At 58.2% G+C, this 16,929-nt stretch overlaps 5 protein-coding genes across 5 annotated transcripts; 4 read left to right on the top strand and 1 right to left on the bottom strand.

The window, feature by feature from the left end:
• Window positions 1-143: 143 nt before the first annotated feature.
• On the top strand, window positions 144-507 carry DCS_07143 (uncharacterized protein; the record flags this gene model as incomplete). The annotated part of the gene is made up of 2 exons (XM_040804429.1): window positions 144-308; window positions 379-507. The coding sequence occupies 2 exons, from the start codon at window positions 144-146 to the stop codon at window positions 505-507; spliced, it is 294 nt and encodes a 97-aa protein (XP_040654533.1).
• Window positions 508-2,628: 2,121 nt separating this feature from the next.
• DCS_07142 (uncharacterized protein) lies at window positions 2,629-3,024 on the top strand (the record flags this gene model as incomplete). The annotated part of the gene is made up of 1 exon (XM_040804428.1): window positions 2,629-3,024. One exon carries the CDS (start codon window positions 2,629-2,631, stop codon window positions 3,022-3,024), a length of 396 nt encoding a protein of 131 aa, XP_040654532.1.
• Window positions 3,025-7,342: 4,318 nt separating this feature from the next.
• On the top strand, window positions 7,343-8,997 carry DCS_07141 (Copper fist DNA binding domain protein; the record flags this gene model as incomplete). The annotated part of the gene is made up of 3 exons (XM_040804427.1): window positions 7,343-7,418; window positions 7,691-7,849; window positions 7,955-8,997. The coding sequence occupies 3 exons, from the start codon at window positions 7,343-7,345 to the stop codon at window positions 8,995-8,997; spliced, it is 1,278 nt and encodes a 425-aa protein (XP_040654531.1).
• Window positions 8,998-10,364: 1,367 nt separating this feature from the next.
• On the bottom strand, window positions 10,365-12,975 carry DCS_07140 (binuclear Zn cluster-containing/DNA binding domain-containing protein; the record flags this gene model as incomplete). Its single annotated transcript, XM_040804426.1, has 4 exons — window positions 10,365-10,960; window positions 11,016-11,539; window positions 11,599-12,021; window positions 12,086-12,975. 4 exons carry the CDS (start codon window positions 12,973-12,975, stop codon window positions 10,365-10,367), a joined length of 2,433 nt encoding a protein of 810 aa, XP_040654530.1.
• A 2,516-nt stretch (window positions 12,976-15,491) lies between these two features.
• On the top strand, window positions 15,492-16,444 carry DCS_07139 (uncharacterized protein; the record flags this gene model as incomplete). Its single annotated transcript, XM_040804425.1, has 2 exons — window positions 15,492-15,671; window positions 15,755-16,444. The coding sequence occupies 2 exons, from the start codon at window positions 15,492-15,494 to the stop codon at window positions 16,442-16,444; spliced, it is 870 nt and encodes a 289-aa protein (XP_040654529.1).
• Window positions 16,445-16,929: the final 485 nt, after the last annotated feature.

Raw genomic sequence — 16,929 nt, 5'->3', positions numbered from 1 at the left:
GCGGCGGCGTCTCATGAACCGCCGGGCTCGGCGTCATGTGCACCGTGCGCGCACGGCGGGAAAGCCGTGGTGGCGGGCGAGGGGTCGCGGACGAGGTGGCCTGCGCGCCGTGCTTGGGACCTTCTAGAAGGTTACGGTGGGCAATGGCCACGGCGTGCGGCCTGTGCTGCTCCGGTGGCTCGTCGTTGTTTCTACTCACGCCTGCCTACGGCGCACGTGTGCCTTATGGTGCCTGTGCCGGCGGGTTCGCGCCCCTGGCCGCCACTGCGGTGGGCCGAGGGGCCGCCGGAGGGGCAGGCGTCCACCGCGTATGTGCGGTCCGAGTTAGGCAGCTCCGAGAGAGGAGGCCAATCACGCGGCGTGCGAGCTTGTCGACAGCAACCGCAGACGCCGACGGGTGCCTCGGGTGGAGGGTCGGTCGAGGGCGTTGGAGAGTTGGCTCGTGCCGATCGCTCCATGTTTCAGCCAACCGCCGGAGCCTACACGGTCCGCGAGGCGGGAGCCTGAACGGACGGCCAACCCGGGAGGGGGTCGGGGGTTCTTGCGAGCGCCGGCCGATGGCATGTCCCCCCAAGGCGCGAGTGAACTGGTTGATCGCGACGTGTTCGCATGCGGGTAGCGGTCCTGCTTGGACCGAGCATGCAGCGGAACGGGTGCGTCGCCTTCGCGTGCAGCCACTTGCACTGGAATCGACCGATTGGAGGGGTTTGAGTTTGGGAGATCGGGGGGATTGGGGGTTGGCTCGCCTTCGACATCTTACGAGAGGCAGGAAGGGAGTAGGTTATTGGACCATCGCCTGTCGAGGCTGCCTGGGGAGTGAGCACCTACATGGAATGGTGAGAAAAGCTCACCGTATCAGATGGCGCGATACAAGGCAAGCAAGCCTTCACGTAGCCTCCGAGTTGAGCGAAACTGGCCGAGAGCGAGCATGCCATGTACTGTACACCTACAGCCCCTGCTGCATCGGTACGAGTCAAGGTACGCCTAATACATCCATGCACATGTAAGTAATCCGGTCCGACATGTACTGCACTGTACTTATATGTACATGCAAGCGTACCCAGGTACCAGAAGTACAGTACTTGCAAGCACTGTATACCGTAGACTGACAGGTTAGTAGTAATATTCCTTCCAAGCACGTACAAGCATGTCCATGTACTTTTGCTGATACGAGTGTAGACTACGGAGTACCCGCCAGTGCAGAGGTGGTTCTTGGCATGGAATCTGCCATGGAATCAGGGTGTTAGTACGGAGTTACTTGTGCCTACAACAGGTACGTACTTGCTACATGTAGTACCTTCACCTACACGAACAACGTACAGAAAGTACAAGTAAGTGTATTAAGACATGCACTGTACAACTAGTTGTATTGTACTCTTAGGATCGCATATCTGATTGAGTTGCCGTGTTCTTTCTTGCGTGCATGTAATATTACATGCAAGTACTTGCTTACTTGTATGCTAGTATTGATGGCTACTTACAGTGCAGTTACATGTACATGCCTAAGTATTACCTACTTATTACCTACTTACTTAGGTAGGCAGGTTACATAAGGCCCAAGGTTCTACAGCACACTGCCCGCCCATTGTACTTACTTACGTGCGGGTATCCCGTACACGGTACCACGTACTGTAGCTGTACTCCTTACTTGGAGGCTCTTGCGTTCATGGCTAACATCGGCTAATGCGGGCTCCGAGTACGCAGATCGATGCTTGGTATGGGGTTGTGGCAGTGCCCTCCTCCTGCTGCATGTACCAAGCACACCTGCTGCTCGTACTCGTACATATACACCTCCTTGAAATACACGTGCACCTAAGTACATGTACACTGGCACCCATTCGCAACGAGGTTAATAACTTGCATCCGCGCTGCTGGCTGCTGGCCCCGGGGGAGTTCCATTATTCGCCACACAAGAGAGCGTAAAGGAAATGACGAGGATCAAGGGTCAAGGTTGGCACTGGGCTTAACAGCGACGAAACATGGCTGCCCCATATGGTCATTCATTGGAAGGAAGGAGAGCGCTCGGGATCGTCTGGACACGTATGCCCGGTGCCCTATGGGCATTGTTGCTTGTTCGATCCGCATTGTCCGTCGTTTATGTCTCCACGAAGTGGACGATGGCTCGTTGCCGAAGCACGGCCGCTGGCAATAGGACGAACGATTGATTGCCTTGATTAGTACTTGCGTGCAAGGCACCTACAGGCGACCGTACAGCAGGGGCGCAAGGGCACCTAGTTGTACATGAGTACTGTACTTCGTATGCGCAAGTGGTGGCGGTGGTGTGTATGTACACTGTATTTACTATATGCGGGTCGATATGGGAGGCACTTACCATACCAGGCTCCTGAGAACCTGCGGTGAACGGTCACGGACTCCAGGGCTGGTCCAGCTCCCGCGCAGAGAGAGCAACCTGGTCGCTGCGCCAATGGTTTTCCACAGGTCAGCGGCACCAAACAGGTACCAAGAACCCAAGCCGGTGCCTGGGTATTATTGACCCAAGTACCGTACGGTGTAAGTGCACCTGCTGCATACTACCTGGGAATACCAAGGTACCAAGGTATCGGTGTGGTGGTGCTGGCACTGCAATGCAGGTGCTGTGAAGAGCCAAAAGGCATCAATCAGGCCATGATGGTCGGTACGCCTTGGGGCGAGTCGCGCGGCGCAGGTTGGGGTGGACGGAACTCGACGTCGCGATCATCATCTCGCCATGCTTTACACTCCTCGTCGCCGCCTAGACTTGATGGGAGTTCCCACCGCCACGGACGGACTGCACGGTGCCCATGCCGCAGGACGAAACAGCTCGCGTCGCCAGAGAGCGAGCTCGACCATGGCCTCCAACTCACCTGCTGGCGCATCGTCGGCTTCGCTCCAGACTCTGGCGACTCTCCCCTCTCCCCACCCCCGGCAGGCGCAGGTCGACAGGTGACAGGTGCAGGTCGCAAAGGTGCAGGTCGAAAGGAGTTTGGTGCGTCCGCCAAGAAGCGTGACTGGATGGCGGGTGAGGGCCCTGGCAGGGGTTCATGACGGCATCAAACGCCCTCGGGCCAGGTCCGCACCGGCTGGGGACCGTGGCCTGCGACCCCGCCTTTGGCTTCGGTCACCCCCACCATCGTCGTCATCCGGCCAGGGCTCGGCTTGAGTGCAAGGCTCGAGTGAGTGGGTGAGGGCCGACGAGTCGTCGTCCGGTCACGGTTTCGGTTGGGTGTAGAACTTGGTGGGTGTAGAACTTGGTGGGTGCAGAACTTGGTGGGTGCATCGGTGGACAGGCGAGGGTATGCCGTCCGAGTGGCGTGCTCGCACGTGTACGGCTCTGACCGTACCGTACATGCACAGTACGTGTAGCATACTGCGTCCGTGGTAGCCATCGCACTGTTGAGCACCACACTGTTGAGCACCTACGAGACGACCACCACCACCACCTCCTCCGCCACGAGGTCTTTGGACGAGCGTCAGGGCAGGTAGCTTCGTAGGCAGGTAGCAAGGCTTGCCGCGCTCGACGCTCGTCCACGATCAAAGGCCGTTGGTCCCTCGACCATGACGACCATGACCCCTCCGCCATCTCCGCAATCCGTCCGCTTGTCCGGCCGACGACGCCACGTACTGTAGCCGACTGGCGAGTCGATGGGAATCCATGCTACTCTACGGAGCGCTCCATACAAGCAGCTCCGTCACGGACCACCCACTTCGTGAGCAGGTGCCCATGTCCCCAGAGCCTGCGAACCCTGCCGCCTGCAGCCGGCCCCCGCCGCCCACGGATGGCCTGCCAACCTACCAGCCCCCCCAGGACGCGCAGCATGCACTCCGTGGGGTGCGTGGTAACCGGTGCTGCGCTCCGTGCTCCGTGCATCTGCCTATTCGACTCGTCCTTGCCGATCCGCAGCACCTCGCAAAGCTTGGCGGCCGGGTCCACGTCGGCCTGCTCTTGGCTGCGGCGAGGGCCACGCTGATGGCGAGGGCCACGCTGGGGTGACGGGAGGGAAGGGTTCGGTGCTCTGTTGCCCCGTCCGTGGCAGGCGAACGCGTACCGGCGCCTCTCCTTTCCGTTTTCCCCACCTCTCCTCGCGCCCTCCTGGCAAGCGTTAAACGGCAAGCCTGCGGTGCCTCTCCTCCCCATCCATCGCCGAGCGGCAGGAAGGGTGGCTGTCTGGCTCGGCATGGCATTCGGCGGCTCCCTCCAGCCCTCTGTCGCATCGGGTGCTGGCGTGTCGGGGTGCTGGGTGCCAGCAGGACGAGCGGGACGAGGACAGGACAGTAAGCGTGCGCACACCTCGTCTTACCGGTGCCGTCTGATGGCCCGGGCGATGCATCCTGTGGGTGTGCATGTGCGGCTACGGGCAGAGTCGTAGCAGGCGTTGGGTGCTTACTCGTGCCCCCATAATTCTGCTACGCCCGCGATGAAGTACCTTTTCGTACTCGCACGGTACGTCTGCACATGTACACACACCTAAGTAAGTAATTACAGTAAGTACTGTGCGTGCGGCGCGAAGTGATGAACCGAACGAACCATTCAACCACCCCGACCTGCCTAGAGTACGGAGCAGGCACCTGCCCACCGCCTCGCTGCCACGCATGGCGGGCTGCGAGCACGGCCGCTAGCACTGCTACTGGTATTTCGGTACTGGTATTGGGTATTGGTGGTACTTGTTGGCACTGCAGGCTACGGCGTGCTCTGCCCGTTGGTGCAGGGCGTGCTTGCCTTGGGTGCGTGCAACTGCACCGCCTCGGTGCCTTCCCCCCAACACCTCCCGCTTCCTGACGGCGAAACGGCTTCGGCTTGTGCTTGTTCGCCATCGTTGGTTGGGCGTGGACGCTTGTACGTACACCCAAGTACTTGCACCTACCTACCTGTACCTGTGTGCAAGCAAAGTACTCTGTACTCCGTACAACCACGAACAACACGACACACCTGCCAACTCCGGTAGCGGTACGGAGTACCCGCCTCGCGTACCGCACCTACAACGAGCTGCCGATCCAACAACGAGCAGGCAATGAATAATACTTGCAAACGTACTTGGTTGTGCATGTGGAAGCAGGGCTCGTTCTTACCCACAGCACGCTATGGAACTAGCTGTAAGTCAGAACGGAGTACGGAGTACTACGTAGGTACTTATTTACGAACTGTCCTTACTTGTAGGTGCGAGGTGGCTGTCACGCTCCAGGTACCAGGGCGTACAGTAGCTTCAAGTCGGAACCAGGTGCTCCGTATTAATTACAGAGTACCGAGTACTGTAGTCGTACGGACGGAAAGTACGTGCAAGGTACGAGGGTACGTGCATGTCCAACTTCCGTGGCCGCGCAGTACCATAATACGGTACGGAGCACATGTAACTGTACCTGCGGGTACATGCGTGCTGGGTAAACTCTTCAGGCACCTGATCAGCATTTCGGCAGCCGCCCCTTCCCGACAACGACGTCAACGTCCAGGTCCGTCCGGCGGTACGTACCTGCCGCCGCACCTCATGCGCTTGGTGCCTGCGAGCTGGTTCCTGCAGGCCGAGGACATCGTCCTCCTCGTACAGGCCATGGCAAGCATCTCTTCCCGAGCTTCCGGCGTATTAGCCTTCGATTCCTTGGACGCTGCAGCTGTAAACTTTACCTGGTGCCCTTCGGCCAGAACGTGTTCCTGCCCCCGACCACCCTCCCCCCCCCTCCCCTCCTCGCCCGGGAAGCTTGGGTGGCCGCCTAGTCAGCGCTGGCAGGCCATTGTAGGGTCCCCCGCCTCCCCCCCTCCAGCAGAAGCGAGCGGCAAGGCCGCTTGCACCGTTCGGGTCACGTACCTACGTGTACGTTCGACTAGCAGTTCCAGTAGTCGTCTGCAGGCGAGGTGCTGGGTGCCATTGGCTGCAGTGCAGCGCCTGCCCGTACCCAGCGCAGGTACTGTACGAACTTGTCCGTGCTGCGCTGCACCTACGTCCTTGTACCGCCGCTACGACGGTACTTGACAAGCCGAAGGCCTTCCTCTCTCGTCCCGCCGCCTCTGCCGCCAGCGCCCCTTTCTTCGCCGCCCCCCCCGGCCGGCCCGTCTCTGCTGGTGCCAGCTATTACAGTAGTCGGCGTGAAGCCGGTGGGCGCGTGCAGCAGAGTCTACGGCGCGGCCTGGTGACTCCTAAATATCTTCGCCCGCCATCCTCTTCTCCTTCTCCTCCCACTCCTCCTACCTCCTCTACCTCGCCCGCGAAGCGCCTCCTCCTCTTCCCATCCCGCCTCCAGCGTCGCCTTACGTGCATACCAAATCCAACCTCGGCCTCTCAGTCTCCGATCCCCTTTCGCATCATCCAGCGGCGGGTGCTCCCTTTCGTTCGTTCGTTCGCCGATCGACGACGACGACGCGTGCGAATACGAGCACGAGCTCGAGTACCCGGACTGCAGTACCGGCACACCTGCCTGTACGTACCTGCTACCTCTCCGGTCCAGCGCGGCGGGGGGTAGGGCAGCCGTCACCCGCGAGGTACCGGTACGCGTGCCCTCTGCTTCACGTACTTATACGAGGACGAGTACAGGTAATCGGACGCCAGCCAGCGTCTCCACCGACTCACGGATCAAGCTCCACAAGCAGCGTCTCAGACCCCAGCCCAACCCGTCCGTCAATTGATTGATGAATGGATTGATTGAATGAATGGATGAATGATTAACTCGTCGATTCATTTCCCTCGCACACCTCTCACGAAGCTGTCTACCGAGGAGCCTTAAAATTCTTTTGCTGTTCCGTCACCGTCCACCCGCCGTGCCAGTTCGACGAAATGTCCTACTCGCCCTCTTGACACCCCAGCAACTCGCTCGAAGCCCGCGTCCACTGCACAGCCTACAGTACACAGAGCTCGCTAATAATCGCCCGCCACCTATCGGTCATCATCGTCCATCGGTCATCGCCCATCGACGACGTCCCGTCCGCGTCCCACCCGCGACCGCAGAGCCCACCTCGCCACGGAGGCGGTGCGCTAGCGACTTGGCCAGCGGCGGCCGACACGAGACGACGAGCCAAGGCGACCAGAACCCCCCAGTCTTCCTCTCTCCTTTCCATCGACCCGCCCGACAGCTGAGACAGCGCCGCCGGCCTTAGCTTGACCACGCCACTGACTCGGTCGGGAACACCCCTACTTGTACCTGCCAGTGCGGTCTCGTACTGCGACGTACTGCCCTGTAGTACCTATCTTTAGGTACGAGCTCGACTGCGGGTGCCGGTACCGGTACGCAACAAGTACCTCCCCGTCGGACACCGCCAAACGTCGCCCCAGCTGCTTCTTCGCCTTCGTCCTTGACCGACCTCGTCGCTTCCCCCCCCCCGCCGCCGCCGCCGTTCCCCTTCTCGCTAATCCTCGAGTCTCGCCGGGGCAGAGTCACGATGTTGATAGACGGCGAGAAGTATGCTTGCGAGGCCTGCGTTCGTGGCCATCGTGTGAGCAACTGCCAGCATTCCGGTAAGTCGCAGGCTTCGCAGCGTACCCCTCTACCCCCTCTCCCCCCTCCGTCCCCTCCATCCCCCCCCCTCTCTCTCTCCAGCTGTCGGGTTCTCTTGTTGCGGATTTCGCTACGCAGGCACATCCTCCGACCGCTTGGCCGGGCCCTCTGCCTCTCTTCTCTGGATGTCGACGTCCGTTGCACCTTGACGAGGTCGCAGATGCGTGCATCCGCGGCGCCGTCCGTCTTGGAGAAGCTATCGCTAATCATCGTGTCTCTTTCTCCTCTCCAGATCGGCCGCTTCAGCACATCAACAAGAAGGGCCGGCCGGTGTCGCAATGCCAGCACTGTCGCACCATGCGCAAGTCCCGCTCCGCCCACGTCAAGTGCGACTGCGGCGAGAAGACGACCAAGTGTGCCCACCTGCAGCAGCCACTCGAGGGACACAATGGTGAGCTTGAGCCTCTTCCTCCTCGCCCTTCTCGTCCTTCTCGTCCTTCTCTCCTTGAAGAGTTCGATCCCTTCTAACCCACGGCCACTCGCGCGGCCTCGGTAGAAACCTGCTGCTGCAACCACGGCGGTCGCTGCACCTGCTCTCTCAAGAAGGAAGCCTCTCTCGACACCGTCCCAGAGTCCGATTCAGACCTCGAGGCCCTGCTCCTCTCGGGCGCCTCGAAGCCGAAGCTGAATGCCAGGCGCCGCCGGGCCAACACGGTGCACTCGGACGGTGCCCTGGCCTTGAGCCGGAACGGTCATCACAAGCCGATGGGCTCCAAGCACAACCGAGCCGCCCAGAAATGTGGCCCGTACCAGATCAGCCGCGTCAACTCTGCGGCGAGCACGGGCAGCCTCGTCGCCGCTGCCGAGAGCCTGCCCTACGCCGATGTCGAGGGTCGGCCACGGTCCAACACGACGCTTGCCCACGAGCAGCGGAGGGTCAAGTCCGAGACGGCGTCCCCGCTCATGTCCGGCTCGGCCTTCCCTCAGCTCCACGCCGGCGCCCTTCCACCGTTGGACATGTCTCGGATCGATTACGTTTCGTGCCTCGGCGGTGGCACCTTCGAGATGTTCTCGGGCCTTCCCCCCGAACCGGAGGGCGGCCCGATATACAGCGCCGGCCTGAGCGCGACGCCCGTCGACTGGAGCCACTATGACCTCGCCCGGACAAAGGGAGACTTTGCTCCCTCCAGCTACAGCCAGGCCGGCGCTCGAAGCTTCAACGGCCTCTTGGACTTTGGCAGCGGCTCCGAGCAGCTCCCCCGGCTCGCCAACACGACCTCCACGTCGGGCGAAGTGTCCGAGGTGGAAGACCTGATGGGCAACGGAGACGGCGACTTCGACGGCTTCCGAACCGCCACCGGCGGTTTCCTTCGCCAGGGCAACGTCATCGGCAACGCCGTAGATCTCACCAGCATCGACTACGACAGCTTCTACAGCAACAAGAACTCGGATGCCACCAGCGCGCCTGCCACGGCCATCTCCATGGTCGAAGAGGATCCGGCCTTCTGGATGCCCAACTACAACGATGGCATCGCGACGATGGAGGAGAACCCGGATGCCCTCGCCGCCTCCTCGATGGGCACTTTCTGGGAGATGTGAAGGATCTTTTTTGTTCTTTAGCGACGCGTACAATACCCAGCGACGGCACGCAACATTGAAAGGGGGGGGGGAGTACCCGTTCTACAACCGTTTAGCATATTGTTCGCTCTGGGAAAGTTTGTCTGGTACGCCGGGGTTTGAACCCCGTGAAGCGTTGTGTTGTTGCTTCCGCTTCACTGCTACCTTCGGCTTCCGCACCTCGAGATGAAGCGCAGCAAAAAGTTTCTCCATCCATTCCCGTCGTCGAATGGCAGGCACGAAAAGTATCCTTTCAAATTATACACGAATGCATGACACACCGGTTCCCCTTGTTTTTCGGGGTGCGGAACGGAGCATGAGCCGTCTGGCGATGAGTCGAAAGGCTGGGTTCGGTCGCTGTTGGAATTCACCGTTACAGGTCAACACCGCCGCTCCCACTTCGTATGCAGTTGGTTGTCTGCAACCTTTAGGCCGGTACGACCTGGAACCACTATGATTGATCGGACTGGCTCGTCGAAGCTGGTCTAGTACGCGACAACGATGAGATGCTGCTGCTGGTTGACGTCAGGATCCTATAGATGGGAATGCCTTTTTTTTGTATCGATGACCGTCGCGATTGTCACTGTGGTTCTTTTCTTTTCGGGGGCGTTTTCGTTTCAAAAAAAGCTAGTGACTTGTGCACATATTTTTCATAGATTTGACAATATATACTACGCTGTACCTGCCTCCTTCTTCCATCGTATTGTTGGCAGCGGCAGTTTTCCACTCACCAATCGACGGCAATACTCCCTTCATCGTTTAACGCATCACATACACATCGAGGTCGGTCGAGCCGGGTCCGCAACGTATGTGGACATCCCGAGAGTCCTAACCAAGGCATACTGAGCTAGGACGGGTAAATGGCTCGTAGTGCTGCTGCAATTTCGCCGCAAGGTTGGCAGCATGTGAGGCAGAGTGAGGGTATACATATATATTTCTACCACGGTGGTCGCCTGACGGCTCGGCGGATGGGACGTTCAGCGAGGTATATTGGTGGTTGAGGCACGGACAGTTCCAACTGCTTCGTTGTTGTACAGTTTACTTCCTCGTTGCAGATTCTGCCCTCATCTCGACTCATCTCTGGCCAGCCGGATTGTCCATTCCCAACACACATAAAATGCTCCAATAATGTACGCAAGGGCCGCTAGAATGCCCAGAAGGCGTCCCACAAGTCTACCCACCATCAACGCCAGGCACATGCTATCGTATCGTACCAATCGTACGGTAAGGACACAGGCAGTCGGTATGTCGGCAGGTCCTTGAGCACTGTCCAACGCCAAAGTTAACGAAGAGCGGAGCCAGCCCAGTCGGTCTCTCCTTCGGCGCTTTCCTCACCAGCCGGGGGGGGCTCATGAGGTTTCAAGGTAACCGGAGGCGAGGGAGGGCCCAAAGGCCACTTCGCCTGCGCCAGGGACGATCCCCTCGTGCGCAGTCGCCAGGTCCGCGAGGTGCTGGAGTCCCTGGCTGGCCGTCGCCTCGACCGACGACGACGGACGAAGCTGCTCGGCCAATCGGTCCCGGGCGCCGTCCCAGTGATCGCCGCCGGGCGCGTCGACAATCTCCTTGATCAGCCTTGTAGTCTCCTCCCGCGCGCTATCCGCTTTCGCCAGCTTGCTCAAGGAAAGGACGACGAGGGAGACGAAGTGATTGATGAGGGGGCTTCTCAGGTGGCCGTTGAGCGACAAGAGATTCGCGAGCTCCTTCGTCGGCCACATGGTGTCGGTTGCCGTTGCGCCGGGGGTCAGCAATGTGACGAGCAGACGGCAATGCCAGTAGGCAAGATGGACGAGGGGGTATGACGCGGCATCGACGTGAGGGGGGAGGTCTTCCCGATAGTTCTCGATGTAATCTCCGAGGACGGAGGCCATCGATTGCTCGGCCGTTGTTGCGCCCGAAGGTAGGGTCGAGATGACAAAGGCGATCCTGTTCAGGAGCTTCGACAAACCTGCGGTTGGTCAGTTTCCCGTCCACGGCATGCGGCACTCGGCTCGGTGACTCACGCAGAAAGTGGAAGCAGACCTCGCCCACCGTCGCCTGCAGGCCTGCCTGGGCGACTACGCTGCTGTCCGGGATTTGGCTGGGTCGCCCCATGCCGGCGGCGTACCAACGATCCATCATGACCAACGACCACCAAATCTTGATGGATAGTTGATCCTCCGAGTCGGTGTCTGCCGACTCGGCGAGTGTAGCCTTCCACAGGCTCATGCTGTTGGCGAGCGCGATGGCTCGGGCCAGGAGGAACGGCAGCGTCGGCAATCCACGCCAATCGGCATCGATTATCAAGAGCAGGAGAGTCTGGGCATGGACAATGTCCGTGGCTCTCGTGCGCTGGCCGCTGCTGTTCTCCCACTCATGCAGGAGGCCGTCGGCATGTTTGGCATCTCCCGTCGTGCTTTGACCGACGGAGAGAAGGGCGAGGGCGAATGCCGTCCTCAGAGAGGGGGGGCACTGTGACAACAGCGACTGGATGCGGGACGCGCTGCTCGGCAGAATGGGGTACAATGGCTGGATTGTAGCCAGGAAACTGGAGATGGGTTAGTTTGGCATCGCGCTGAGACGAAACGGTCGGGCTGCTCGACTTACTCGTTCACAGCATCCTCGTCGATTGGTAGCGGCAGCTCATCGGCCTCGGCCAGGGACGGATCCATTGGTGCCATCGGCGGCCTTGACGGGGTATCATCCGGCTTGATGGCGGCAGGCTGCGGTGCCAACGCGTGGTTGTTGGCAAACCCGTGGCTCGCAAAGTGATCCGACGACGCTGATGCCGGCTGGATTGGCCGGGGCTCCGAGCCCCAGGGCGCCTGACGGGCCGTCAACGGCGTGCTGAACTCGCCCGTGGAGATGCTTGAGAAGGGTCGCTTTCGACTTCCGTCTTCTCCCGTTTGGCTGTGGCTGCGCGGCCGCTCGGGCGCGAAGAGCTTGTCGATGTCATCCTGCGTCAGGTTGCCTTCGGACTCGAGCTTGTTTTCGATGCTGTGGATGCGGTCCGCGAGTTCCTTGATATATCTGCGATTCCTGTCAGCCACTTCTCCGCTCCATCTTGTCGGCTTGCCGCTCCGAGCGGGCTTACCCCTTGCTTGGACCTCGCTTTTGAGGCACGCGGCTGAACAAGCATCGAATCGAGGCTCGCGCGCAGCTGGAGCATGGCGTGTCTCCCGCGTCCGACTGCGCATCGCATTTGATTTTCTTTCGTCTACATTCGTCGCAGGCGCGAGAGACCTTGGACCGCTTCCGGGGCGGAATGCCATCTCCCATCTGATACTGCGGCGCCACCGAGGGGCCAACCGGAACAGGGATGGCATGCTGGGCCATGTGGTCGGCTGCCTGTGCGTCTTGCGCATAGGATGGGGTCTGCTGCTGCTCGGGTTCTGGGTGAGGCATAATACTGCGCATGCTGTGGTCGTGATCGTCCACGCTCATGTTCGGGTCCGTCGCAGGCATCATTTGTGCGCCGGCCAAGCCATCGCCGAGCTGAGCCGCAAGCTGCAGCTCTTCGAGATTCGACGGGCGCGACACATGTTGATGCGCCGCGGCCGATTCCTGTGCCTGCATCTGGCCCTGCATCTGGCCTTGCAGCTGACCCTGCATTTGACCCTGCATCTCTCCTTGCCCCTGATCGTGCTCGTGTTCGTGCTCCTGCTCCTGCTCCTGCTCCTGCAGATGTTCATGCTCCTGCACGTTCTCATGTTCGTGCTCGCGCTCGTGCTCGTGCTCGTGCTCGTGTGGGTGCTCGTGTTGGTGCTCGTGTTGGTGCTCGTGTGGTTGCTCATGCGCATGCGCATGCCCGTCTTCGGGGAACGGCTTGACATCTTGACGTTCGTGCTCCGGGACGTGCTCTGATGCCCCTCCATCGCGGCCATTTGCGTGGTAGAAGGGACCGGCATCCATCGTTTCGGCACCAGGGGATGGATACGTCAGACCAGCGGCGTCCTCATGTTCGCCCTCCCTGCCTGGAGTCATGGTGCAATCAATGCCAGGTGGTGCTAGCAGCTGGTCACCGGTGTGATCACCGGTGGCGGTGTCGCAAGTAGGGCACGGCGCAGGGAGGTGGCAGGTGGCAGGTCGTCGTGACCTTCTCAAGCCGGATGCGAGGTCGAAAATATCGAAGCAGGGGATAGCGACGCGTTGTTTCTCTCGACCCAACCAACGCAGTGACGGTATGGGGCGGGGTCGATGCGAGGTTGCCTATTGAACGAGACGGCTCACCCGCCCGCCTGAAAATGCAATGACCTGAAGGGCCACGCGAAATGCGAGGTGAGGCGTTGGGACGGACTGGCAGCCATCGTCAGGTCAGCTCTGCAAGATTGTTCGTTGGACGGACAAGGTTGGACGAGCGAGGTGCTCGCGTCAAGGCAATGAAATGGGCGACAGAAGATTGTCTCGCCTTGCAATTGGCTGTTGCGCTGCTGGAGAAAAGGGGGATGTGACGCGTCGACTTACAATAATGGGTGAATGCGTGATAGCTTCAGGAACGGATGATGATAAATGCGATGGATGGGCCTGGCCTGTCGCGGAATAAGGTGGCCCCGTGTGGGTGTTCACTGTTGGCGAGCAAGGTGTGTTGCAACTTGGGACTTCGGAGGTGGAAGAATTTTTCGGATCGAGCTTTGCGCGTCCAGGTTACTACGGACTAGAACTTGGTGGGTCGGGGACACGAAAGCAAGGCAGTTGAGTGGTCAGTCTTGGGGGGCTGAAAGCTCCAAGCTGCTGGTGGGCTGTTTGCCGTCGTGTTTCGTTTCGTCCCATAAGTACTTATGCATACAAGTACGGGGTACATGTACATATTACGTAGGTGTACTAAGTATTGTACTTACTGTATGTACTTGTGCACTTAAGTACAGCAAGTACGGAGTACCTACATGTGCTTGTACACAAGTAGGGAGTACTGAACTGTAAGTACTCCGTACTCCGTACTTGCACAAGTATATTCATCCGTGCTTAAGTACTTGTGCTTTAGCTGTACGGAGTACTCCGCACATGAAAACCTACTTACCGTACTCTGTACTTTAGTACTTACCTAGTAATAATAGTTGTACTGTAAGTAAGTAAGTGTACTCCGTACGGAGCACAATAATACCCACAACTACATGTAAGTACTTACATGTAAGTGTACTGTATGTATGGAGCACAGCTTATGGGGTGTTGGGCATGGGTTAGTCAACGCACCACGCGACATATCAGTGACGAGGCTCTTACCTTAGCCTCTAGTCTGTGCGTCATGGCGCAAGACCCTGACCCTTGACGACTCTAGAAGGACGGGAGAAGATGTCAGTTCGAGATCAAACACGAGAACTGCGTTGACAGTGCACATCTGTTGCATTATTGGTACGAACGGGCTCTATCCCTTGGGTTATTGTGTGCATCAACAGTAATATTCACTTGAATAAATTCATGTCCTCCTGTGATTTGGTTGCTCTATTTGTATTTCATTTGTCTTATTTACGCTGGGGATGTGCATGTACTTGTACAGGTACCACAGAATAGTCAGTTTACAAGTATTATTTCTGTACGGAGTACTTATGTGCAAGTACTCCGGACTCCGTACTGTGTACATGTGTCTGTACTGTGCTGTACTTGTACAACTAAGTACTATTAAGGCAACAGTACTAGTATCAACCCTAAGAGTACCAACTTGTAGGAGGTACGGAGTATTACTGTACATGGCGTACAAGAACGTAGTACATGTACCTATTCCACTACCTAAGTGGTGAACGAGGAAGTACGGAGTACTCCGTAATGAATATGGTAATAATAATACTCGTACTCCGTACGGAGTACAAGTACAAGCATTACGAGCCCCGAACCTGTTTCCAACATCAGCTCGTACATCACCCTACTATTTTTGCATACTTGACAGCAAATATGTACAGAATATGGAAAAGGCCGTACTTAGTACATGCAAGTACTCGTCCCTAGTACCAGTACATGTACTTGAGCATGCAGAATATCGGTACTCGTTCTCGGCCTTGTACAGATACTTGTAACTGCCGGCTGTTCATAACGTGTACAAGTCGTCATGTACAAGCATGCATGCAGCCTGCTTCAAACTTTAAACAGTAGGAAAGTCCTAGTCAGGACGAATTCCTCTGCTGTTGGTTGGTACTATACTTACTCTATCTACGGAGTACAGTATGTCGTATATGTGCTCGTAATTTCAATGTTGCACTTCAATTCCCTGGTTTCCTTCCCGACCCTCCAATGCCCTTTATCCGATCTCCTTCCATCGGTTCATCAACACCCGTCATTACCATCATCATCAGCCTGCACGTCCCGGTTGCTGGCTTTCCCTTCCACTTCGGCACTCCTGGTGCGCTCTGAGTCAAGCCCAGTCGGACTTTCCGGCTCGCTTTCGTTGCTCTGTGGCCGTATCGCATCGCAGCCCCAACCCAGCCAGCATGCTGTTGCTTCCCTGCTCCTAGCCCTCAACTCGCCGAGAGCAAGCACCGAGGCTACCGCAGGTCAAGAAATGCACCGACATGCCGTCCGCATTGACCTCGCCACGCGCGGGGGAGCGCGGGAACCCCATTGATATCATGACGGTGCAGCAGTGGGCGTACGTCTCCGATCTTCCCGACGACATAGCCCCCATGCGCGACCTGCTTCGCTCCTACAGCAAAATTCCGGCCGCCGACATTGATCATCACATCATGCGCGTGGTACGTTTGTTACACTTGTTCGCGTGAACTGCATCATGGCCCGTTGCATCGCCTACGCAGCACGTTAACATGCCGTCGAACAGCGACAGGATGCCTGGAGCATCTCGCGCTATCCTTTCGTTGGTCGGTGGAAGTTCCTCCGCCTCGCCGACAGTCAAGACCCATGCCACCAACAAGTCGTCTTTCGCTTGCTTGTCGCTGGATCGCGGGACGTCTTTCTCGACCTCGGCTGCTGCGTCGGTCAGATTCTCCGCCAGCTTCGTGCCGCCGGAGTCCGAGGCTCCCAGCTCATCGGCACAGACGTGCAGCCCAAGTTTATCGACATCGGATACGACCTGTTCCGCGACAGGAAAACGCTGGGAGCCTTGTTCGTCGCAGGTGACATACTCGACCCCGAAGACACCAGGATCGACGCGTTGCGCGGCAGGGTGACCATCATTTACGCTGGGAGCTTCTTTCACCTCTTTAGCCGGGTTCAGCAGCTCTACATCGGCAAGCGTCTCGTCAGTTTCATCAAGCCAGGCACCAAGAATGCGCTCATATACGGCCGGCAAGTTGGCACGACAAACCCCGGCAAGCCTCTGACGAACACCATGTCTGCCTTCCTGCACGACAAGGGCAGCTTCCAACGGCTGTGGGACGAGATTGGCTTCCTGACACGGACAAGGTGGAAAGTCGAAATGGAGGCCACGCATGATTTTGCTCACAGTCCGCCCAGCTTTGCCGTGGGGTCCTCGCAAGCGGTCAGCTTTATGGTGTACCAAATATCCTGACGATTGCTCACCTTGACGTTGGTGGCAGCGCCTTGTATGTATATATGTACCATGTATGTATATGTGTGCGTACAGTATGTTCCTTATTATTTCAGACGGCTCGAACAAAGGCATGCCCGTTCGCGTGAGGATGCTATGATGCAGTGCGGTTCAGTTCGGCGACAGTGCCTTCGGAGGGTGCTGTACGAAACTTGTGCTGGCCAACGAGCGTATGTTTATATGTGCAAGCACTTGCACCTATGGGCGCATCGACGTTGCCGCGTCGGGTGTGACCATATGAAGAAACGATGGCTAGGGATGGTTGTCGATATGTTGGTAGGGACATTTGAGAGTTGAGGAGTGGTCGTGTCGACGTAGGTCGTCCACCCACCCAAACATGCTATGCTTCAAAACGGTGTACGCGAAGCGCGAACGTAAAATGCCATCCAGAAGAAAGGACAAAGAGAAGTATTCTAGGGGCTATGGTCCTAATCGATGCGAGAACA

Source organism: Drechmeria coniospora, chromosome 03 (genome assembly GCF_001625195.1).
Source record: "Drechmeria coniospora strain ARSEF 6962 chromosome 03, whole genome shotgun sequence".
NCBI classification, from domain to species: Eukaryota; Fungi; Ascomycota; class Sordariomycetes; order Hypocreales; family Ophiocordycipitaceae; genus Drechmeria; species Drechmeria coniospora.
This window is presented reverse-complemented; position numbering and strand designations above follow the sequence as displayed.